This window comes from Oncorhynchus masou, chromosome 6 (genome assembly GCF_036934945.1).
Source record: "Oncorhynchus masou masou isolate Uvic2021 chromosome 6, UVic_Omas_1.1, whole genome shotgun sequence".
NCBI lineage: Eukaryota > Metazoa > Chordata > Actinopteri > Salmoniformes > Salmonidae > Oncorhynchus > Oncorhynchus masou.
Window position 1 is genome coordinate 66,296,575 of NC_088217.1, and position 24,899 is coordinate 66,321,473.

The 24,899-nt window shown below is 47.1% G+C and overlaps 1 protein-coding gene across 1 annotated transcript in view; it reads left to right on the forward strand.

Annotated features, from left to right (window-relative positions):
- The first annotated feature begins 1,572 nt into the window (after window positions 1-1,572).
- LOC135542447 (A disintegrin and metalloproteinase with thrombospondin motifs 5) overlaps window positions 1,573-24,899 on the forward strand; it is a 28,688-nt gene continuing 5,361 nt past the window's right edge. The window contains exons 1-7 of the mRNA XM_064969401.1: window positions 1,573-2,980; window positions 11,029-11,161; window positions 11,765-11,932; window positions 12,317-12,600; window positions 17,207-17,390; window positions 17,642-17,817; window positions 19,803-19,978. Of these exons, the coding sequence (XP_064825473.1) occupies window positions 1,886-2,980; window positions 11,029-11,161; window positions 11,765-11,932; window positions 12,317-12,600; window positions 17,207-17,390; window positions 17,642-17,817; window positions 19,803-19,978 (2,216 nt within the window). The 5' untranslated portion in view covers window positions 1,573-1,885. The remainder of the gene's footprint in view (window positions 2,981-11,028; window positions 11,162-11,764; window positions 11,933-12,316; window positions 12,601-17,206; window positions 17,391-17,641; window positions 17,818-19,802; window positions 19,979-24,899) is intronic.

Sequence of the window (24,899 nt, forward strand, 5' to 3'; positions counted from 1 at the left end):
AATTACATGTTAGATATTGCTGCACTGTCGGAACTAGAAGCACAAGCATTTCGCTACACCTGCAATAACATCTGCTAAACACGTGTATGTGACCAATACAATTTGATTTGATTTTGACTCTGATTCTCAACAAGGGTGCCCCACAAGAGTGCATCTTCAGTCCCCTCCTGTACTCCCTGTATACCCACGACTGCGTGGCCTCACACAGTTCCCACTCCATTATCAAGTTCGCGGACGACACGAGAGTAGTAGGCCTGATTAACAAAAAAAACGACGAGACGTTCAACAGGTAGGCATTTTGATGGCGTGGTGCCAGGTAAACCACCTCTCCCTCAACATCCAGTAAAACAAAGGAACTGATTGTGGACTTCAGGAAGGAACCAGGCTGGCCACGCCCCCCCCCCATCAACGGGGCTGCCGTGGAGGCGGTCAAAATCATCAAGTTCCTCAGTGTACACATCTAGGAGAAGTGGAAATGGTCAAGCCACATGGACACCGTGGTGAAGAAGACACGACAACGACTATTCAACGTCAGGATGCTGAAGGAATTTCTCCCGCACACAAAGAGAAAGACGTGTTCTCAGCACTGTGAATACAGGACACACCACACACACGCTTTTTGCGACAGTTGAACTGTAAGAACTTCTATTCTGAAAGTGCCATAAATTATCCATCTCTACAGTTGTACAATTAAGACTTCAGACACTCTCCAGCCCACTGTTACAGTTGCCCCTTCAATTATTAAAAGAGCCACACTTAGGAAGTTTAAAAATAACAGACAAGTGTTAAATACACCCATTTGAATGCTGAGCTAAAGAGTGCTGTTTTCTATTTGGCCTACTGTAAAAATAAAAAATAAATGTAACCTTTTATTTAACTATAACAAGAGCAGAAGCTTATGAGTTGTGGTGGTGGCTGGTGTTGTTGTTATTGTTGACGTTGTGTGACTGCTAGTAGTGATGATGTCACGCTTGAGTGAAATGAGCTCCAACAGAGCCACACATCACCAGAGTGAATGCCCCTGCTCCCAGCACACAATAGCCGTTATTCTGTACAGAGTAGGCTAAACCCGCGGGCGACTGGGGTAGCTGGAGCGTTGTAGCACAGCGCTGGTTTTCCATAGCAGTCCATAGAGTGACTGCAAATGACATAGCACTCCATGTGACTGTAAATGACGGCACGTTTTGTTATATCTCCTTCCAAAACACGAGTGTCTTTTTTTTATCTCACAAAGGAAGAAGATTTTGAGGGATGACCCCTTTGAATTGAACCCTTGCGCGCGCTCATATTTAGAGTACACACACGCTCGCGCGCTTAAAAACGCACACAGACAGACTGCCACGCTCTTTCTGTCCCAACTAGTGGGAATACTGAAGATATGGGAGACTATTGACAAATGCATTGTTCTAGTTCTCCTGTACTCTCCTGTTTGCGTCTCGGCGCCGGGGACAGGACCAAAAAGGGGAGTTGGGTGGGGCGGCAGACTCGGAAGCCTCCAGCACTTGACTTTGCTTTGATTTCGGCAGACACGAGAACACAGCAGGGAGAGAGACGAGGGGGGTGGAGTGGCGAGTGAGTGCAAAGGGGCAGGACTTTTTCTCTCTCCTCTATTAAGAGGAAACTTTTGTGTTTTGTTCTCCAAGTTCAGCTCGGTCCTCAAGCCGTGTTCTCCGCTGCGCTTTTCTTCAATCTTCGCTATTTTCTTCCATTCCCTCCGATGCCTTCATTTTCCTGCGTTTTTTTTTACTTTTCATTGTAATTCTGGATATCGAGATCATGCGCATTCAAACGGGACCTGTTCTGAAAATTGTTTGTTCTTCGTTTCCATTACTGTTTTAGTTGGAATATAAATGTTTCGCCGTGCACTACTTGTTTTGGGGTAAAGATGACCCGTGTCTTTTGCGCTTTTGCTGGAGTCATGATGGTGTTTCGCATTATTTTGCTGTGCATCATGGAGTTGCATACTGGCTGCGATGCGGTGCTCGCCGCCGGTCTCACCACTTTCAGGGCTTTCGCTCCACCTGCACAAGAGGGTGTTGTGCGGACCGTCGATCGGATTTACCATGGTGGTGGGAAGGTTGGTTACCTACTCTACATGGATGGGAGAAAGTTTCAGTTAGATATGGAGAGGGATGAGTCAATTTTGTCACATCACTTCAGTCCGAAATATGTGATGGCCCTGATGGGGGCGGGAGAAGGCGCCGCGCCTCTGCACCGGGAGTGTGTTTACCGGGGAACCGTGGACTCCAACCCCGAATCCCTGGCGGTTTTCAGCATCTGTGGTGGGGGTCTAGAGGGATTTTTCGCTTTGAAACACGCACGATACACAATCACACTTCTCATCCGAACCAAGGGACACGATAACGACGTGCGTTCGCTGGATGACAAGGATGCGAAGAACGCGCTCCACTACTTCACACGGGAGCGCTTCAGCTTCGAAGCCATGCCTGTGAGCAAGAGCTGTGGGACCAAGGAAGGGCGCGGGCGCATGGATGCATCGAGGAAACACCGGCGTAAGGGTCGAGGGAACGGGAAACGCGACCGGCATGGTGTCACCCTGGACAGGGGCGAGGAGCGCAGCAGAGCGCACGGCAGAAGATGGTGGACGCAGTTGTCCAAACCTGCCTCTCCGCCCTCACTGGGAAGTCGGCGCAAGAGATCGGTTTCGCGCGCCAGGCACGTGGAGCTCCTGCTGGTCGCAGATGAGTCCATGTCCAAGAAGTACGGCAAGGACCTGCACCACTACCTGCTCACGCTGGCCTCCATCGCTTCCAAGTTGTACGGCCATGCCAGCATCGAGAACCCCATCCGTTTGTCCGTTGTGAAGGTGACCATGGTCACGGAGAAGGAGAAGGGGCTGGATGTGTCCAAGAACGCAGCCGCCACGCTCAAGAGCTTCTGCAAGTGGCAGAACCAGCAGAACCCACTGGACGACGACAACCAGCACCACCACGACGCCGCCATCCTCTTCACCAGGCAGGTAAACAAACAAAACCAGAGTCCGACTCTCACCCCCCCCCCCACCCACCCCCCACCACCACCACCACCATCACCTGGCGGGGAGAACACATACCACTGCGCGCCAGGTCAATCCCTTCCCACTCACTGGACTAGAGCGCATTTTACACTGAGGTGTTACCCCAAGCATGACGTCAGTGTTTGTTGTTGTTATGGTACTGCTTGCGTGACAGACCGTTTCTGTACTCGTACCTGTTATTCGGGGGAGTCATTTGGCCCTAAATATGTTATTTACATTTTTGTTATCAAGCGGAAATCTGCCTCGGTTTAGTGTTTCCAATTTGAGTGATTTTACGTCACTCTCTCTCTATTTCTCGCTGTCTGTTGCACAGCCTCCCTCCTCTGTGTGGGCTCCTGCGCGTGTCTTATAACAACCCTAAAAAAATAGCGTTTCCTCCGCTGGTGTTTTTATGGGCAGCCTCCTCCGTCTGACTCTCCCAGTCCCCTGACAACCAATGTCTCGAGCCTGTGTGATCTATCGCACCCGCTGCGCACGCACATTCTTCCACGGTTGAAGGGATGTAGTTGAAATCAGCTGCTGGTTAGAGTTCAGAATGTTACTCTCAACCAGAAACCGCAGCCAGCCTTCAGCCTTAATTTTTCTCCCCTTAATTTTTCCCTTCCCGTTTTCTTTTTCTTTTTTCCCCCTCCTACATGTTTTTCTCTAAGCTGGGACTGGGAAAAAAACAAACACATGCACTACCATTCAAAAGTTTGGGGTCACTTAGAAATGTCCTTGTTTTTCAAAGAAAAGCATTTTTTTGTCCATTAAAATAACGTCAAATTGCTCAGAAATACAATGTAGACATTGTTAATGTTGTAAATGATGATTGTAGCTGGAAATGGCAGATTTATTTTATGGAATATCTACGTAGGCGTACAGAGGTGCATTATCAGCAACCATCACTCCTGTGTTCCAATGGCACGTTGTGTTAGCTAATCCAAGTTTATCATATTAAAACGCTAGTTGATCATTTGAAAACCCTTTTGCAATTATGTTAGTACAGCTGAAAACTCTTTCCTGATTAAAGAAGCAATAAATCTGGCCTTCTTTAGACTAGTTGAGTATCTGGACCATCAGTATTTGTAGGTTCGATCACGGGCTCAAAATGGTCAGAAACAAATAACTTTCTTCTGAAACTCGTCTGCTATTCTTGTTTTGAGAAATGAAGGCTATTCCATGCAAGAAATTGCCAAGAAATTGAAGATCTCGTACAACGCTGTGTACTACTCCCTTCACAGAACAGCGCAAACTGTCTCTAACCAGAATAGAAAGAGGAGTGGGAGGCCCCGGTGCACAACTGAGCAATAGGACAATTCCCGGGAAAGCAATATGTCGTTCACGTCAGGCTCGTCGGACTCGTTAAAGAAAAAAAAAAAAGCTTCTGCCAGTTCGTGGTGAGTAATTGCTGTTCTCATGTCCAGATGTTATTTTTGATCATAAGAGACGGTAGCAGCAACATTATGTACAAAATAAGTTACGAACAACACAAACAACAACAACATAAAAAAAAACAATCGGTTAGGAGAATGTAAAATGTCAGACATCTTCTCCAGCGCTGTCTTCTAAACATTTTATGTTACCCCTCTGAATACCAATAGCCTACATTGACCAAGACCACACTCATTTACACAAGATCTCATGGTTTTGCCAATTTGACTTCAGATTTTGACCTATATTCTCATTTCTCCAAACATCACATTTCGAAGTTGCTCCAAATTTCAAATAGTTTTTGGCACACTGGGTTCACTCCTCCCGCTCAGCATCTTTCCATTTCTGCAAACATAAAATTTGAAGTTAAGGTTTTGGATAGGGTTAAAACATAAAGTTTAGGCCTTTATTCTGAATGGTTAAGGGTTAAAAGTAAATAAAATAAAATAAAAACAAGTGTCTACCACAGGGATTGAATATATGACCTACGGATCCAAATCATGGTATTATGATGGTAATAGTGCTCACTGTTACCCCTAGTGGCCAGTTGTGAAGGTATTTACGGATGTCCTCAGGACATGGACAGACCTCCAATTTCTAAGTCAATCTTGAGCGATCTGCCTGCGTTTAACACACGCACACACACACACACATCTCAAACCCACTAAACTCTCTGCATTTTTCACCTCTCTGCTGTGGTTTCTTGGTTCGTCGGCTGTGGTTGAGGTGCCAGGTATCTTTCTTGCCTCAGGATTGTGGTACGCGTAACTAAGTCATGCAAGGTTTTTTGTGCTGGAGATGGCTCCCACTACCAGGGAATACCGAGGTAACTTTTTTTGGCCCCCGGCGCCCGGGTGGATCCTGTTGGCAGTGCCACGTGAGCATACCTGGGCTTGGTAGGTTGGCAGAGCAACGGTGTGCCAACTATTACCACCACCACCTGCATGGGTATGGACTTCCCACCCACTTGGCAGTGCTTTCCCTCTGTCACCTGCAGGGGGTAGGGTGGCATGGCTGGCACAGTGGCTGGCACACCGGGCACGGAGATACTTGGCGCTGGCACTACCCAGGGGCAAGTGACAGGTCATAACAACAGTAACAACTCTAGAACATAACAACATGATAACACCTGCAAGGTGTTTGGAGTGGGTCATGACTTATCAAAAGGTTAAAGGTCAGTGAACCCCCTCAGCCGATAGGATTTGAACTCTGATTTCATGATTGGCTGTCGTGTCAGATCACTGTATCTTTAACCCTTCCATTCATTTGTCTCTTATTGCTGTAGCTTGTCATCAAGGAAGTTAATGTCGTAGCTTGGGTGAGTGGCGCTCATTCAATGGAAGTCAAATCCATCAGCAGACTGCATTCTCACAGTCAGAGACGAGACCCATCCATTCTTTGGCGATGTAGAGGGGGGGGGTGGGTTTATTGGAACATGCGGTTATTCATGCATGGGTCCAAATACTCCGGTCCAAACACCCCTGTGTCCTGAGTGAGCTGACCCATGTGCCAGTGTCACCGGGCTCTGTGCATGCAGTACCGCGACAGAACAAGAGACACATTGAGGGGACTCGGGTGTGTGTATGCATTTGTCATTTGTATGTGTGTGCAGTTGTGTGTGTGTGTGTGTGTGCATGCGCGTGTGTATGTGCGTGCCTGTGTGTGATTATTAGGTGTTACGTCACAGTGTGTCCGGACGCATGACTGCTCTCGCCAGGGGACCGGGACATTAAACAAAGCCTCACTGTGAGGCGAAGAGCTCTCTACTGACAGAACATAGAGCAGGGATCATGGTCCAGATTCAGCCGCGGTTTTATTTTCTTCTGGAGCAGATGTTCAGGGGGCCGGGACATAATTACAAATCATTTGTAGACTGCAAATTAGCCGCAAGAAGCCCAAACATATATAATAATATTTGACTCAAACATAATCATTCCCAACCTTGCTCACATTTGTACAAGATCACGGTTTCTCTATTATGTGTGAGAATACTTCGAAACAGATTTCCAAAATTGAAATCACTTGGAGTTGATTTGCTGGTGTTTTTACAGTCTATGTCCAACAATAACAAAAGTAATATATATTTTTTTTTAAACACTAAGAGTTTTTTTGCTCAGATAACTTGGGAGGCCAAATAAAAATTGTCCCATGGGCCTCCAGTTAAGGAGCCCTGACATAATGAGAGACAGACAGAGCCCAGAAATAATCAACTTGAAATAGCCAAGAAAACATCATTAATGACATGAATATGCAGCATGGACATATTCACCATAAATATTACATCCTTCGGGATGATCATGTTTATTGTAGCCTCTTACTTTGATAGTTCCCTCGTGCACTAGGACATACGTGTTTTACGGTTTCCTTGTTGCCAGATAGAGAGGTAGAGAAAGAAAGATAGCGTGGGGGGGGGGGTAGAGTGATAGAGAGAGGACACAGAGAAAGAGAGAGAGAGGGTGCAAGATTGTGTGTTTACTCTGAGAAAGAGACCGGCAGAGAGAGGGAGACAGAGCGAGGACTCTGAGAACGAGAGAGTGTGACTGCAGGGGGCAGAGAAAGCATAGAAAACGTAGGGCTACATCGCCGTTTTTGTTGAAGGTTACGCATCTGTTTGAAGGTTAAGGGCACGTATTCACCACACGTCCCAAAGTAGGACTACTGATCTCGGATCAGATCCGCCCTCTTATTCATAATGAGAAGTTCAATTATTGTTGTCTCTATGTTAAAGTACAGTGCCCTGCAGATGTCCCTGTCAGTTTCACCAGACAAACAGACCGTCCAGTGGTGCGCAGCCCAGTGGCTTTGCTCAAACCAACAACACCTCGGTCATTTTCACTTTATACACAAAACACACAATCACCTTATGCAGTTGCTGGGTCTGAAAAGTGAATTCATAATCTGTGAGGCAGAGTAGCCTATCACACACTCTTACGAGGCAGCTATGGCATGTAAACAAGATGTTCCTTACCAGTCACGTGGACCGAGTGATGGGTCGAAAGTTGAACGGCAGAGTTTATATAGGCGTGAAATACTGGACCTGTGAAATACTACAGTCTTATAACAAATAGAGGAGATATAGTCCTACCTATGGGAGGAGAGGAACAGGAAACACACACCTTAAACACATGCACACAGTGCACACACACACACACACACACTGTAAGCGGAAACACTGTAAGCAGACACATGCACGCACACATACTGTGAACACACACTCACACATGCACACATCAAACATGAGCGAGGAGAAGAAGCGACGGGAGAGCACATAGGACATACTCTGCTCACATCAAATACAACGCGTGTGTACATGCTTAGTTCTCCATGGCACACGATAGAATGTGCGCATGTGCACTGGAGTTGGAATGATAAGAGTATGGACGTTTTGGAAGGGGGTGCGTCTGTTGCTGTCTGATTCGTTTTAGTAGACAAAACAACGCCATGAACTGAAATGATCAGCTAGCAGTTAAGGTCTGGGATGATATTCACCAAGCATCTCAGTGTAGAATTGCTGCTCTAGGATCAAACCTTTTTTTAAATTCTACCCCTGGAACGACGATCACCATTTCTCTGATAGGCTGATATGGTTGAATATGAAGGATACCACCAGGTTATTGGATGAAGGTAGCCTCTTAGATGTGTGACACAGGTCACAGGAGTTTTGTCAGGGCCTGACCAGGAAAAAACTTTTAGGGGTGGGCTCTAGCCTAGTACGATTGCCATTTAATAGGCTAATGTCACTCTCACCGATGACTGGCAAGCCATTCATTTCACAGTTAGTTGACACTTACATTGTTGACACTGACTTTTGAGTGACAAGTTGTTGTGGTTAGTCTCTCTGGACTCTCTCCACGATACAGTAATTGCGGTGTTTGGTGTGTGTGTGCATGCGCGCTAATGCCACAAACTGACAGTGTGTGTGTCTGTGATTGACGCGCTCCTTTACTCAGAGTGGCAGTGTGTTTTTCGAACACAGCTAGGGTGTGTTCCCCGGTTGACCCGAGACACTCACAAACGCACATACACACAAACACACCCTGGCTCTCTTTCTCACACACACAAACTCAGTCTTCTTATATGATCGTCTACTGACCTAAATACCTTACCACCGGCGCTGAGGTTGTTTTTCTCAATATTTCCATAACGGCCCATTCCCTCCCTTCTTTCCTCCTCTTTTTTTCATTTCCTCCATCCTCCCGTCCCTTTCCCCAGGTGTCTGATTCCATAACTTTATTTCTTTTGCTCTCTCTTTCTCACCCGCCCGCTTTCTTTCTCTCGCTCACCCTCTCATATGATCTGTGAAAGCCCCTTGGGATAAAAGGAAAATACCAAGATGGAAACACACCGGAGAGCGGGAGGGAGGGGAGAAAAAAGAGAGACGGACAGAGAGTGAAAGTGAGAGAGACGCAGAGGGAACATAAGAGGGACAGGGACAGAGTGTAAGGGGCAGTGGGAGGCAGAGAGAGTTGGGGACAACAAGTTCAAGTGGACTAAAGAGAGTGAAGGTGAGCGAGAAAGAGAAACCGGGACAGCTAGTAAGTAAGAAATAGGAAAACCAACACATCTATGGTGAACATGTTGGTTTCTACAATGTCCCTCCCGATTGGCTAGGGAGATTAGCCCTTTCTTCATTGTCCCTCTCGATTGGCTCGTTCATCTGATAGTGACAACAAGGAGTTGAAAACATGTCATGTCTATTCTCTCCATCTACACACACATCAGGGGGCAAAATGTTAACAATGACCAACACAATGCATTTAGTGGAATGGAATCAGACTGGACTGCATTTGACTTTGTTTTCATCTCTCCTTTAGTAAATAGGGGACTTTCTCTTTGAAGAGTCTCTGTCTCAAGAAAAAGGGTGTTCAAAATGGCACCCTATTCCCTACATAGTGCAGTCCCTTTGACCAGAGCCCTAAGTAGTTCACTATATAGGGTAAATAGGGTACCACACTAGGGCTACGGCCGAAATGGCACTGATGGCCCTATGGACCCTGGTCAAAAGTAGTGCACTATGTAGGGAATAGGGTGTCATTTCGGACACTGCCAGCGTTTGTGTCTGGAGTGAGTGTATGAGGCGTTCCCCCCTGTTGGTCATGTGTTGGAGAGCCCAGAACAGAACATAGACGGGTTTGTTCCTAAAGTGTTTCATCCGAGACGAGTAAATACACAGCCCAGAGAGTCTCTCACACACGGCACAGCGGGCCTGTCAACACCACTTAACAAAGAATTCATCCTGTCCCCAGGGTTTTTATTTTTTATTTCACCTTTATTTCACAAGGTAGGCTAGTTGAGAACAAGTTCTCATTTGCAACTGAGACCTGGCCAAGGTAAAGCATAGCAGTGTGAACAGACAACAGCACAGAGTTACACATGGAGTAAACAATAAACAAGTCAATAACACAGTAGAAAAAAAAAAGAAAAAAAAAAAGAGTCTATGTACATTGTGTGCAAAAGGCATGAGGAGGTAGGCGAATAATTACAATTTAGCAGATCAACACTGGAGTGATAAATGATCAGATGGTCATGTGCAGGTAGAGATACTGGTGTGCAAAAGAGCAGAAAAGTAAATAAATATAAACAGTATGGGGATGAGGTAGGTAAATTGGGTGGGCTATTTACCGATGGACTATGTACAGCTGCTGCGATCGGTTAGCTGCTCAGATAGCAGATGTTTAAAGTTGGTGAGTGAGATAAAAGTCTCCAACTTCAGCGATTTTTGCAATTCGTTCCAGTCACAGGCAGCAGAGAACTGGACCGAAAGGCGGCCAAATGAGGTGTTGGCTTTAGGGATGATCAGTGAGATACACCTGCTGGAGCGTGTGCTACGGGTGTGTGGGAGGGGAGCCTGGGGTGGTGGATGGAGTGGAGAGGAGTGTATGTGTGTGCCCTTATCTCATTCATAGATGACAGGTGCACTATTACAGTTAATAACGTGCACACTGTATGTATACTGTGAGAGAGTGTGTGTTTGTGTGTGCATGCTTGCATGCCTATGTGTGTCTGTGTGTGCGTGCATGCTTGTGTCTCCGTGTATGCGTGTGTGTGTTTCGGAGAACGAGACAGTCGATGGCATAGGGACACAGTGTTTGATTGACTGATTGATTCCTTTACACAGCAGAGTAGCTTCAAGGCCTCTGGGCATCATCTGTATAGATCTGTGTGGGAGCTGGAACACTGGTCAATACACAGTGCTGTATCTAAGAGAGAGAGAGAGGGAGAGAGACACAAGGATCGGCGAGAGAAAGAGAACAGAGAGAGGAAAGAAAGGGCAGAAACGGAGAACTCAATAGCATCAACAGAATATGGGTCAAATAATGTCTGATCTTCTCTCATTTCTCATCTCTAAACTATCCGGCTTGTCCTTGCATTGTCTGTGTTTTGATGTGTATGTGTGAGTTCTACAGTATATGTGTCTGCCCTAACTTGACACTAACTTAAAATCAACATTTAACATGATACATACATTCAATCTCAGGCGATGGGCAAAATATAGCAATATGTATCATGTGCCGCCAGGTATTTTTTATGCCATTTCACCCTTTCCACCAACCCGTTTGCTTGTGCCCCCTGTATAGGACCTGTGTGGGCACCACTCGTGTGACACACTGGGCATGGCCGACGTTGGCACCATCTGTTCACCAGAGAGGAGCTGTGCCGTCATCGAGGACGACGGACTCCATGCCGCCTTCACCGTGGCACACGAGATAGGTGGGCACCGCTCACACACCTGCATACAAACACACACACACACACTCGATTACCTGCCAATACATGCATACACACTCACATTCCCACACATTTGTTTTATGTACGTAAACGTATCCAAACTCTATTGCTATCACTGTCACCTGAGGTCTCTTTATTGTCCCCAAATCCAGAGCATACTCTGGAAAACACACAGTACTACATAGACCCATGGCTACATGGAACTCTATTCCAGTAAGATCTGATTTAAATAACAGATACAACTACAGGTTAAGGAACGAAGCTGTCTGAATAGACACGAACACAGGCACACGCACGCATATGCAGGCGCACGCTAACACACGTACATTGTAATGCTGTGACATTGTTGTATTGTGGTATGACACATTTCGTATTGTAGATATGTAATGGTAGAGTAGTGGTGTAATAATGTGTTGTATGTTGTACTTGCCTTGGCAGCAGCTAATGGGGATTCTTCATAAATACAAACACACACTCTCAAGAACACAATACTCACTGTGTAACACCCCCCCCCCCCCCTCCCCCCCAAAAATGATTTGTATTTCTGTCTGCCTGCCTGTCCGTCTCTCTGTCTGTGAACCAAAGGTCACTTGCTGGGCCTGTCTCACGACGACTCCAAGTTCTGCGAAGAGCGTTTCGGCGCCAGCGCGGACAAGCGTCTCATGTCGTCCATCCTGACCTCCATCGACGCCTCCAAACCCTGGAGCCGCTGCACCTCAGCTACCATCACAGACTTCTTTGACGATGGCAACGGTAAGACATGAAGAGGGGTTGGAAAGCAGGGGAGGAAAGCAGGGAGGAGAGCAGGGAAGAATGGCAGGATTGAGGGGGATGAGAAGAGGAGAGCGGAAGAGGAGAGAATGAAATCCAGAAGTATTTTGGCACTCCAGGCCAACCAGGTAACCAAGTCTTTATTGTAAAAGTCAGGAGAATAACCTCAATGACTTACTTGGTTAAACAATGAGGGTTGGGCTCACCTACTGTGCATAGTTAATGTGCTGTTGTCTTTGTCCAAATTGAATCCAATGTCCCTTCACACCTATCGAGTGGCAGATTAGAATGATCGGAGGATTGACAAACCAGACAGACAAACAGCCTTTGGCATTGGCCCACGTCCACCCCTCTCCCCCTCTACAGCCGAGTGTCTCCTGGACCCCCCCCGCCAGCCCCTGCTCGGCTCAGAGGAGCTGCCCGGCCAGAGCTACGACGCTGTGCGCCAATGCCGCCTGGCGTTTGGACCCGAGTACACGGTCTGCCCGGGCATGGACGTGTGCGCCCGCCTGTGGTGCGCAGTGATACGCCAGGGGCAGATGGTGTGCCTGACCAAGAAGCTGCCCGCGGTGGAGGGCACGCCGTGTGGCAAGGGTCGCATCTGCCTCCAGGGAAAGTGTGTGGACAAGACCCGCAAGAGACACTACTCGGTAAGGACAGGGGAGAGGGAGGGAGGGGAGGAGAAGGAATGGGAAGCAACAACGCAATAGGCTGACAGCATAGACAGAGTGGAAGAGCAGAGTACGTCTTTATTATGATGTATTATTCTCTAGAGATGGGAAGGAGAGAGGAAAAAACAGAAAAAAATATATATATAATAATAATAAATATGCAAAAAATAGAAATAAATATAATGTATTGTCACAAACATAGGATAGGTGCAGGGAAATGTCTTCAGCCATAGTAGTACTGCACCCCTGGAGCACATTAGGGTTAAGTAGCTTGCTCAAGGGCACATCGACAGATATTTCACTTTGTCGGCTCAGGTATTCAAACCAGCGACCTTTCGATTACTCAACCAATGCTATAACCACTAGGCTACCTCCTGCCCAATAGGGTGACAACATAGACATGTCTCTCAAATTATACTACTTGGTGAGAGGAATGGTGGGAGAGAGGTAGTAGGGGGGTGACGGGGTGGAGTAGGGTGAGTACGGTGAGAGTGCCAACAATAGCGATGAGAGACACTATAAAACAAGGAGAGGAGGAATGATGGGAGGGAGTGTAGAGAGAGGGACAGAGAGAATGGGAGGCTGGGGTGGAGTTAGGTGAACACGTGGACAAGAGCCACAGGGGATATACTGAGTGTACAGAACATTAAGGACACCTGCCCTTTCAATGAGAGACTGACCAGGTGAAAAGCTAGGATCCCTTATTGATGTCACTTGTTAAATCCACGTCAATCAGTGTAGATGAAGAGGAGGAGACAGGTTAAAGAAGGATTTTTAAGCCTTAAGCAATTGAGACATGGATTGTGGACATGTGTCAATCAGAGGGTGACTGGGCAAGATGAAAGAATTTTGAACGGGGTATGGCCAGGCGTAGGTGGTCATGAAATTCTATAGTCCTCTAACTAGAATATAGTTCTAGACCAACTAGGCATCTATATTCAGTGTTGGGGAGTAGTGAACTGCATGCAATGCAACTCGTAATTGAACCACATTTTAAAGTAGCTTGTTAGTGTTTTCAGGAGTTAATTACCTTTTATGCCATGTAGTGGTGTAGCTAACTACTGGAAATATACACTACTTTAAAAAAAAATTATATGGTTGTTGGCAAGAATTTCCTTTCTTTTTCAGCAGCAGACCTGCCTAATTCTCACTTGAAACACAGTTTTTGTGTTTAATAGGCGATATTACACACTCTGTTAAAGTATGACTCCAGAGTGATCTGTTCTTGCAGTTTCAGATTTAATAACTTGAGTTAAGTAAACTATATTTTTTTATTAAGGGTAGATTTAGTGTATCTTAACTTATTCCAGTGTACAGTTATTTGGTAGCTTGGTAAACCAAATCTTCAGAGTAGACTCCCAAACACTGTCTATATTGTATATCTAGACCAACTTACTTACTAGAATATACAGTAGATCTGTCTAGACCAACCATCTATTTCAAAGTAATTGCAAACAAAATGTTCAATGAAAACATGCATGTTTATTTTAGATGGGGAGAGGGGGAGGGGATGGGAGGAGAGGTGAGGGGATGGGAGGAGAGGGGAGAGGATGGGAGGATAGGTGAGGAGAGCATAGGAGAGGATAGGAGGTTTCACACCTACTGGAGGGGGGTCCCCCTAGGGGGCCTAAGGGTGAAGAGGAGGGGGGTAAAACGACCCATTGAGAGCTGCAACAAAATAAAAACAGGACATAAGGGGGTTAGGTTAATCCTTGGATCAAAGGTGAGGGGTTACAGTCCATTGTTAGTTTATTGGTTATGTGTTGGGTTAGGGCTATACAATGTTCTACTCCTCACCTTATTGCTACATAGCAACTTCCCCTGTGGGACTAAATCTCTCTTTCATTCTCAACCATCCTACTCACCAGCCTCTTGTCTCTCATTCACCAATGCCTCTTGCTCCTCCTTCGTCCTCTCCAACTCCTTCCTCCATCCACTCCTTGTCTGCGATGTCATTTGTTCTCTTCTCTATCTCTCTGTTCTTTATGTCCAGGAGTTTGGCTTGACTCCTACCCCAGTCTATTCATTTCCATCCTCTCTCTCTCTTTCTCCATCCGCACTCTTTCTTTCCACCTCTTCTCTCTCCTTCCTCAGCCTCTCCCTCTCCTTCTCCATCTTCCTTACCTTTCCCTCTGTCAACTCTTTCTCTTTTGCCAGCTGTGCTCTCACCCTCTCCACCTCCTCTCCCCTTCACCTTCACTTCATCTGCCCAGTTCTGAAAATTCTCCCTCTCCTCCCTGACAGCCATCCTCTCTTCCGTCAGCCACTCGTTTTTCAGAACCATCTGCCGCCTCTCTCTTCTCAGAATCGTCCCTTCTCTCCCTGTAGTCTTCTCCACCTTCTCCACCCGCACCTCCTTCTTCTCCACTTCCCTCCTTGCCACCTCCACCTCCTTCCTCTCCTCCGCCACCCCCTTCCGCTCCTCCCCCACCTTCTTCCTCTCCTCCTTCACCCTTTTTTTTCTCCTCCACTACCTCCCTCCTTTCCACCATCACCTGCTCCTCTCTCTTCACCTGCAGCTCCCTCTTCTCCACCTCCACCTCCTTCCTCTCCACCTGCTCCTCCCTCTTCTCCGTTACCTCCTCCCTCCTCTTAAACTCCTCCATCCGCCTTAACTCCTCCTCCTTCTTCTGAATGCCCTTTTCTTACCCTCCTCCATGGCTTTGAGCTGAAGGACAGTCTGTAAGAATGACACTCCGTAAGTCAGTAAGAGAGGACATGTTCATTTTACAGCCTATCTCAGCCCAACAGTCAGTCGCTGGTCATGATGACCCACTCAGACCTGGGTTCAAATACTATTTGAAATCTTTCAAATACTTTGAGTGTTGCTCCAAACTGCTTGGAGTGCCAGATGGGTTGGGTTCACCATTTTGGGACTATTCTATTGGTCTATTGAGCCAGGAAAGCTCAATCGAGCACAAGGTCCTGAACCCAGGTCTGAACCCACTACAACTAACAACCCATAGAATAAGAATAAATAGAACCCATAGAATAAACCAAGAGACCGAAGTGTAGTGTGATAGAATTAAAATTAATTATTGTAGTTATATAGGTTGTTAGTTGTAGTGTTATAGAACTAGAATGAATAGAACCCATAGAATGAATCATTCTAATTCTATGGGTTGGTAGTTGTAGTAAGATAGAATTCAGAATGAGAATGAAGAGAACCTGTAGAATGAATCAAACACCTCTACCTGAGTTTAAATCTGTGCTTGATTGAGCTTGCCTAGCGCATTGGAACCAATGGAATTCTCCCAAAAGTGTGAACCCTGTCCATCCGGCACCTCAGACAGGCTTAAGCAAACGCTCAAAGTATTCTATATTTTCTTTGAAGATTTCAAATACTAGGCCTATTTGAACCCCGATCTACTAACAACATTATACCTTTCCATGATGAGGGACTTGTTACCATTAGTCTAATAATTGCATGGATGTTTATAAACTGTCAAATACACAAAGTACATAAAATACATTGAGTAAAATACAGAAACTTGACACTCACTTTAGAGACTGCCAGCCTCCGTGACCACATCCCCTTAATCGTCAAGACCAAAAACAGAACAAAATACTGTACAAACAATATATAGAAAAAGAGTAAGAAATCAAGTCAAAGCAACAAATAAAACAAAAAATACGAGGAAATATATGATGTACAAAATATAGAGTACAATAAAATAGAAATAGAGTAGGCTAAATAGTAGCTTGAATATTTTGCAGGTGTTTGCAGCTAGTTGCAGATAGTGTTGGTAGCAGTCCAAAAATAAATGGAATCTGATTTGTGCCTGGATGGCGTAACATTGGAATGTTTACACCATCCGTTGCCATGGCAAATGGTCATGTCATAGAGGTAAATCAGGATAGATGTATCGTTGTGATGTCATCACAAATATCAACGTTCTAGATGATGTAATAATGATATCAACATCTATGGCCTCTACAATGATAGTTGGCCCGGCAATTAAGACAAAATAATAATGCAAATGAAAAATAAAAAAACACAGAACAAATAAACAAAGACGAATAGAGACAATACGTATAAAATCAACACAGTTCAGATCAGCTTTCTCTCCCCCAATCCTAACCATAACCATTAGTTGGGAAAATGCTAAAATGACCCAAGATCAGCATCTAGGGGCAACTTGTTGTAGGCTAGCATAGCACATTGCTACAGTCTGACTTTGCCTTGATGTACTGGGTTGCCTTTGAACATTACTTTCATTTCTATCATCATGCCGCCCCACACCCCTCTCAATGTATTCCACTTGCACAGACAACCACGTGCATGCAGATACACAAATGGATCAGACACACACACACATAAACACATGCATCACACACACACAGACAAATGCATCACACACACAGACACACACACACATTTTACACGTGGCTTGGCCGCCGGCCAATCCAACTTTTAACGTGCTCACTAGGCAACTTTAACAGTACTCTCTTATCTCTCCCCTTCCTCTATCCCCCTCCTCCTCTGATCTCTATCTCTCTCTCTCAATCTCTTTCATATCGCCTCCCGCTCTCCTATCTCCTCTTTCTCTTTCATCTTCCCGCTCTCCTCATTCTCCTCTCCAAGGCATCTAACCATGGTAGTTGGAGTTCATGGGGTCCGTGGGGGGCATGTTCGAGGACATGTGGTGGAGGGGTGCAGTTTGCCCAGCGTCTGTGTAACAACCCGCCGCCCCGAAACAATGGGCGCTACTGCACCGGCAAGAGGGCCATCTACAAGTCCTGCAGTGTCACCCCGTGCCCCTCGCCCAGTGAGTGTAGTACTGCAGATTGACTGGCTGACGCGTGTGATCACATAGTGCTATAGACACACATAAGCACACACAAGTATACATTTGCTCATGCAAATACACAGGCTTACAATAGATCAATGAATGGTAAATATTTTGACTCTCTCTCTCTCTGTCTCTCTCTTGCTTTCTCTCGCACACACACACACACACACACAGTCTGAAATTCTAATATTCCCACTCTAACATGTGGTGGAACCTTCCTCCTCCAGGTAAGAGTTTCCGCCAGGAGCAGTGTGAGGTACGGAACGGCCCCCAGACAGACCCTAAGGGGGTGAAGACCTTTGTGGAGTGGGTACCCAAGTTCGCAGGGGTGCTACCTAAAGATGTGTGCAAGCTGACCTGCCGGGCCAAGGGCACAGGCTACTATGTGGTGTTCTCGCAGAGGGTGAGTGAATAAGAGAAGGGTACTGGGGAGTATAAGCGTGCGAGTGAGGGTACAGTACTTTGGAGTGCTGTCTTCCACTACCACTCGTCCACGACCTTTGGTTTGCACAACTTGTAGTGTCCGTTCTGCTAGTATGATAATGATAAAGATGATGATGATATTGATATACCCATGATAATGATATATACAGGTCCTTCAGAACGTATTCGCGCCCCTTGACTTTTCCCACATTTTGTTGTGTTACAAAGTGGGATTAAAATGGATTATATTGTCATTTTTGGTCAAAATAGTCAGTAATGTCAAAGTGGAAGAGAAATTTGAACATGTATAAAATATAAAACAAAAAGATACGTTTTCACCCCCTCGAGACAAAACATGTTAGAAACACCTTTGGCAGCATTTACAACTGTGAGTCTGTGAGTCTTTTTGGGTAAGTCTCTAAGAGCTTTGCACACCTGAATTGTGCAGTATTTGCCAATTTGTCTAATTCTGTAACAGGAACATTCAATGTCGTCTTGGAAAGCAACTCCAGTGTATATTTGGCCTTGTGTTTTAGGTTATTGTTCTGCTGAAAGGTGAATTCATCTCTGTCTGTTGGAAAGAAGACTGAACCAGGATTTCCGCTAGGATTTTGCCTGTGCTTAGCTGTATTCTGTTTCTTTTTATCCCCCCCAAAAAAACTCCCTTGTCCTTGCCGATGACAAGCATACCCATAACATAATGCAGCCACAACCATGCTTGAAAATATGAAGAGTGGTACTAAGTGATGTGTTGTGTTGGATTTACCCCAAACATAACGCTTTGTATTCAGGACAAAAAGTATTTCTTTGCCACATTTTTTGCAGTATTACTTAAGTGCCTTGTTGCAAACAGGATGCATGTTTTGGAATATTTTTTATTCTGTACATGCTTGGCATACAGGCATGGTGAAATCCTTCCTCTCCGGACAACTGAGTTGGGAAGGATGCCTGTATCTTTGTAGTGACTGGGTGTAATTGATACACCATCCAAAGTGTAATTAATAACTTCACCATGCTCAAAAGGCTATTCAACATCTGTTTTTTTTGTTTTGTTACACATCTACCAATCGGTGCCTTTTCTTTTGCTTGAAATTCTTGACTCGATTGAAGGACCTTAACAGACAATTGTATGTGTGGGTTACAGAGATGGGGTAGTCGTTCAAAAATCGTGTTAGCCACTAATTGTCGAACACAGAGTGAGTCCATGCAAACTCATTATGTGTTTTAAGCAGATGTTTTACTCCGGGAACTTATTTAAGCATGTCATAACAAAATGGTTGAATACTTGTTGACTCAAGACATTTCAGCTTTTCCTTTTTATTCATTTCAAAAAAATGTTCCACAAACAAAATTCCACTTTGACATTTATGGGGGATTGTGTGTAGATAGATCAGGCTGGAACAAGAACAAAGGATGTGAAAAAGTCAAGCAGTGTGAATACTTTCTGATAGGCACTGTACATGATAATATACCCATGATGACTGTGAGAATACTGATGATGATGATGATAGATTTATTTTATATACAGTTATTCATACGGGAATCTCACAGTCGCTTTAAAAAAATATGTATTTCAGGGAGATGGTCTTCCACAGATAAATGATGATGCAGTTCAGTAAAGTGGAGTTGAGTGCAGGTGGTGTCAATAGTTCATCATACAGCCAGCGAGGGAAACATACCAGTTAGACAGTCAGGCAGTCGGTCAGCTCTTCATCAGGCACCTCTGTCTTTGAAGTTCACGGATACTCTTCCTTTGTGTAGGTGTGTAGGTAAGGCGAGAACATCTACCACCGACTCTGTAGCACCCGACTGGGTAATGCTTCGGCAGCTATAAGCGCCTGGGAGACCGCCACACCTCGGCAGCAATCGGCAACCATCTCCTACGAGGCGAGCCTCTACGATGAGGACGACAGAGACTGCAACCACAGCAAAGATGATAATATCTCCTTATGTCTCCATCTCCAGGTGGCGGACGGGACAGAATGTCGGCCGTACAGCAGCTCAGTGTGTGTGAAGGGCAAGTGTGTGCGTACCGGCTGTGACGGCATCATCGGCTCCAAGCTGCAGTTTGACAAGTGTGGCATCTGTGGAGGGGACAGCACCGGCTGCATCCGGGTGATAGGGAACTTCACCAAGAAGAGGTAAGGGAACCCACATACACATAGACACGCCTGCAATTGAAAGAACATTTGGTGTTTCCATGTGTATTTTGTCCCGTGCACAGCACCAAGAAAAGACAAAACTGAATTTGAGATTTTTCACTTCAAAGTCAAAAAAAAAAGGGCTTCGCTTAATTATTCAAAATTCTAAATATTTGCTTGGAGGCTAATTCTTGTTTATTGTGTCATTTTGTTATGTACTTGAGTGAAGACCCAAAAGCGGTTTTAACAGAAAACAGAGTTCTTTAATGAAAAACAGGAATGGCATAAATCCTCTTCCAACGTTGTCAATGGAACAAAAAGAACGTTAGTATAATGCAGGATGCACCTGCCAGGCAGACTCCGACAGGATAGGACAAGGTGGAAGCAAACGAGACGACAGCTTGCTTCTGGCATCAAAAACACAAACAAGAATCAGACCCTGAAAGTAGCAGGAACAGAGAGAGAAATAGAGACCTAATCAGAGGGGGAAGAGAGAACAGGTGGGAAAGAGTGAATGAGCTAGTTAGGGGAGATGTAGAACAGCTGAAGAATGAGAGACAGAGAAGGTAACCTAAAAAGACCAGCAGAGAGAGACAGAGTGAAGAGAAAGGACAGGAACAGACATAACAAGACATGACAGTACCCCCCCCCACTCACCGAGCGCCTCCTGGCGCACTCGAGGAGGAAACCTGGCGGCAACGGAGGAAATCATCGATCAGCGAACGGTCCAGCACGTCCCGAGAGGGAACCCAACTCCTCTCCTCAGGACCGTACCCCTCCCAATCCACTAGGTACTGATGACCACGGCCCCGAGGGCGCATGTCCAAAATCTTACGAACCCTGTAGATGGGTGCGCCTCGACAAGGATGGGGGGAGGGACGAGCGGGGCGCGAAGAACGGGCTTAACACAGGAGACATGGAAGACCGGGTGAACGCGACGAAGATAGCGCGGGAGAAGAAGTCGCACTGCGACAGGATTAATGACCTGAGAAATACGGAACGGACCAATGAACCGCGGGGCCAACTTGCGAGAAGCTGTCTTAAGGGGAAGGTTCTGAGTGGAGAGCCATACTCTCTGACCGCAACAATATCTAGGACTCTTGGTCCTACGCTTATTAGCGGCCCTCACAGTCTGCGCCCTATTACGGCAAAGTGCCGACCTGACCCCCTTCCAGGTGCGCTCGCAACGCTGGACAAAAGCCTGAGCGGAGGGGACGCAGGACTCGGCGAGCTGAGATGAGAACAGCGGAGACTGGTACCCGAGGCTACTCTGAAAAGGAGATAGACCGGTAGCAGACGAGGGAAGCGAGTTGTGGGCGTACTCTGCCCAGGGGAGCTGTTCTGACCAAGACGCAGGGTTACGAAAAGAAAGACTGCGTAAATGCGACCAACAGTCTGATTGGCCCGTTCGGCTTGACCGTTAGACTGGGGATGAAAGCCGGACGAGAGACTGACGGAAGCCCCAATCAAACGGCAAAACTCCCTCCAAAATTGAGACGTGAACTGCGGGCCTCTGTCGGAAACGACGTCAGACGGAAGGCCATGAATTCGGAAAACATTCTCGATAATGATCTGAGCCGTCTCCTTAGCAGAAGGGAGCTTAGCGAGAGGAATGAAATGAGCCGCCTTAGAGAATCTATCGACAACCGTAAGAATAACTGTCTTCCCCGCTGATGAAGGCAGTCCGGTGATAAAATCTAAAGCGATGTGAGACCACGGTCGAGAGGGAATGGGAAGCGGTCTGAGACGGCCGGCAGGAGGAGAGTTCCCAGATTTAGTCTGCGCGCAGACCGAACAAGCGGCGACAAATCGACGCGTCACGTTCCCGAGTGGGCCACCAGAAACGCTGGCGAATGGAAGCGAGCGTACCCGAACGCCGGGGTGGCCGGCTAACTTGGCAGAGTGGGCCCACTGAAGAACGGCCGGACGAGTAGGAACGGGAACGAACAGAAGGTTCCTAGGACAAGCTCGCGGCGACGGAGTGTGAGCGAGTGCTTGCTTTACCTGCCTCTCAATTCCCCAGACAGTCAACCCGACAACACGCCCTTCAGGGAGAATCCCTCGGGGTCGGTGGAGACCTCAGAAGAACTGAAGAGACGAGATAAAGCATCAGGCTTGGTGTTTTTGAGCCCGGACGATAAGAAATAACAAACTCGAAACGAGCGAAAAACAGAGCCCAACGAGCCTGACGCGCATTAAGTCGTTTGGCTGAACGGATGTACTCAAGGTTCCTATGGTCAGTCCAAACGACAAAAGGAACGGTCGCCCCCTCCAACCACTGTCGCCATTCGCCTAGGGCTAAGCGGATGGCGAGCAGTTCGCGATTACCAACATCATAGTTACGTTCTGACGGCGATAAGCGATGAGAGAAAAACGCGCAAGGATGGACCTTGCCGTCAGAGAGAGAGCGCTGAGAAAGAATGGCTCCCACGCCCACCTCTGACGCGTCAACCTCAACAACAAACTGACTAGAGATGTCAGGTGTAACAAGAATAGGTGCGGATGTAAAACGATTCTTAAGAAGATCAAAAGCTCCCTGGGCGGAAACGGACCACTTAAAGCACGTCTTAACAGAAGTAAGGGCTGTGAGGGGAGCTGCCACCTGACCGAAATTACGGATGAAACGACGATAGAAATTAGCGAAGCCCAGAAAGCGCTGCAGCTCGACGCGTGACTTAGGAACGGGCCAATCAATGACAGCCTGGACCTTAGCGGGATCCATCTTAATGCCCTCAGCGGAAATAACGGAACCGAGAAAAGGGACAGAGGCGGCATGAAAAGTGCACTTCTCAGCCTTCACATAAAGACAGTTCTCCAAAAGGCGCTGGAGGACGCGTCGCACGTGCTGAACATGAATCGAGAGAGACGGTGAAAAAATCAGGATATCGTCCATGTAAACGAAAACAAAAATGTTCAGCATGTCTCTCAGGACGTCGTTAACTAGTGCCTGAAAGACAGCTGGAGCGTTAACGAGGCCGAAAGGAAGAACCCGGTATTCAAAGTGCCCTAACGGAGTGTTAAACGCCGTCTTCCACTCGTCCCCCTCCCTGATGCGCACGAGATGGTAGGCGTTACGAAGGTCCAATTTGGTGAAAAACCTGGCTCCCTGCAGGATCTCGAAGGCTGAAGACATAAGAGGAAGCGGATAACGATTCTTAACTGTTATGTCATTCAGCCCTCGATAATCCACGCATGGGCGCAGGGACCCGTCCTTCTTCTGAACAAAAAAAACCCCGCTCCGGCGGGAGAGGAGGAGGAGACTATGGTACCGGCGTCGAGCGAAACCGACAAATAATCCTCGAGAGCCTTACGTTCGGGAGCCGACAGAGAGTATAATCTACCCCGGGGGAGTAGTTCCCGGAAGGAGATCAATACTACAGTCATACGACCGGTGTGGAGGGAGAGAAGTGGCCTTGGAACGACTGAACACCGTGCGCAGATCGTGATACTCCTCCGGCACCCCTGTCAAATCGCCAGGCTCCTCCTGTGAAGAAGAGACAGAGGAAACAGGAGGGATAGCAGACATTAAACAGGTCACATGACAAGAAACATTCCAGGATAGGATAGTATTACTAGACCAATTAATAGAAGGGTTATGGCGCACTAGCCAGGGATGACCCAAAACAACAGGTGTAAAAGGTGAACGAAAAATTAAAAAAGAAATGGTTTCGCTATGATTACCAGAGACAGTGAGGGTTAAAGGCAGCGTCTCACGCTGAATCTTGGGGAGAGAACTACCATCTAAAGCGAACAAGGCCGTGGGCTCCCTAACTGTCTGAGAGGAATGTCATGTTCCCGAGCCCAGGTCTCGTCCATAAAACAGCCCTCCGCCCCAGAGTCTATCAAGGCACTGCAGGAAGCAGATGAACCGGGCCAGCGGAGATGGACCGGAAAGGTAGTGCGTGATCCAGAAGGAGAGGCCTGAGTAGTTGCGCTCACCAGTAGCCCTCCTCTTACTGATGAGCTCTGGCTTTTACTGGACATGAGGTGACAAAATGACCAGCGGAGCCGCAGTAGAGACAGAGGCGATTGATGATTCTCCGTTCCTTCTCCTTGGCCGAGATGCGGATACCCCCAGCTGCATAGGCTCAGCATCCGAGCCGGCGGAGGAGGGTGGCAGTGATGCGGCAGGTGGCAGTGATGTGGAGAGGGGAGCAACGGAGAACGCGAGCTCCCTTCCACGAGCTCGGCGACGAAGATCAAACCGTCGCTCTATGCGAATAGCGAGAGCTATTAAGGAGTCCAGACTGGAAGGAACCTCCCGGGAGAGGATCTCATCCTTAACCTCGACGAGGAGACCCTCCAGAAAACGAGCGAGCAAAGCCGGCTCGTTCCAGTCACTAGAGGCAGCGAGAGTGCGAAACTCAATAGAATAATCCGTTATGGATCGATTCCCCTGACATAGGGAAGACAGGGCCCTGGAAGCCTCCTCCCCAAAAACAGAACGGTCAAAAACCCGTATCATCTCCTCCTTAAAGTCCTGATACTGGTTAATACACTCAGCCCTCGCCTCCCAGATTGCCGTGCCCCACTCACGCGCCCGTCCGGTAAGGAGAGAAATGACGTAGGCGATGCGGGCTGCGCTCCTGGAGTAAGTGTTGGGCTGGAGAGAGAACACCACATCACACTGAGTGAGGAATGAGCGGCACTCAGTGGGCTCCCCAGAGTAACACGGCGGGTTGTTGATCCTGGGCTCCGGAGACTCGGAAACCCTGGAAGTGGGCGGTGGATCGAGGTGGAGTTGGTGAACCTGTCTTGTGAGGTCGGAGACTTGGACGGCCAGGGTCTCAACGGCATGTCGAGCAGCAGACAATTCCTCCTCGTGTCTGCCTAGCATCGCTCCCTGGATCTCGACGGCGGAGTGAAAAGGGTCCGGAGCCGCTGGGTCCATTCTTGGTCTGATTCTTCTGTTATGTACTTG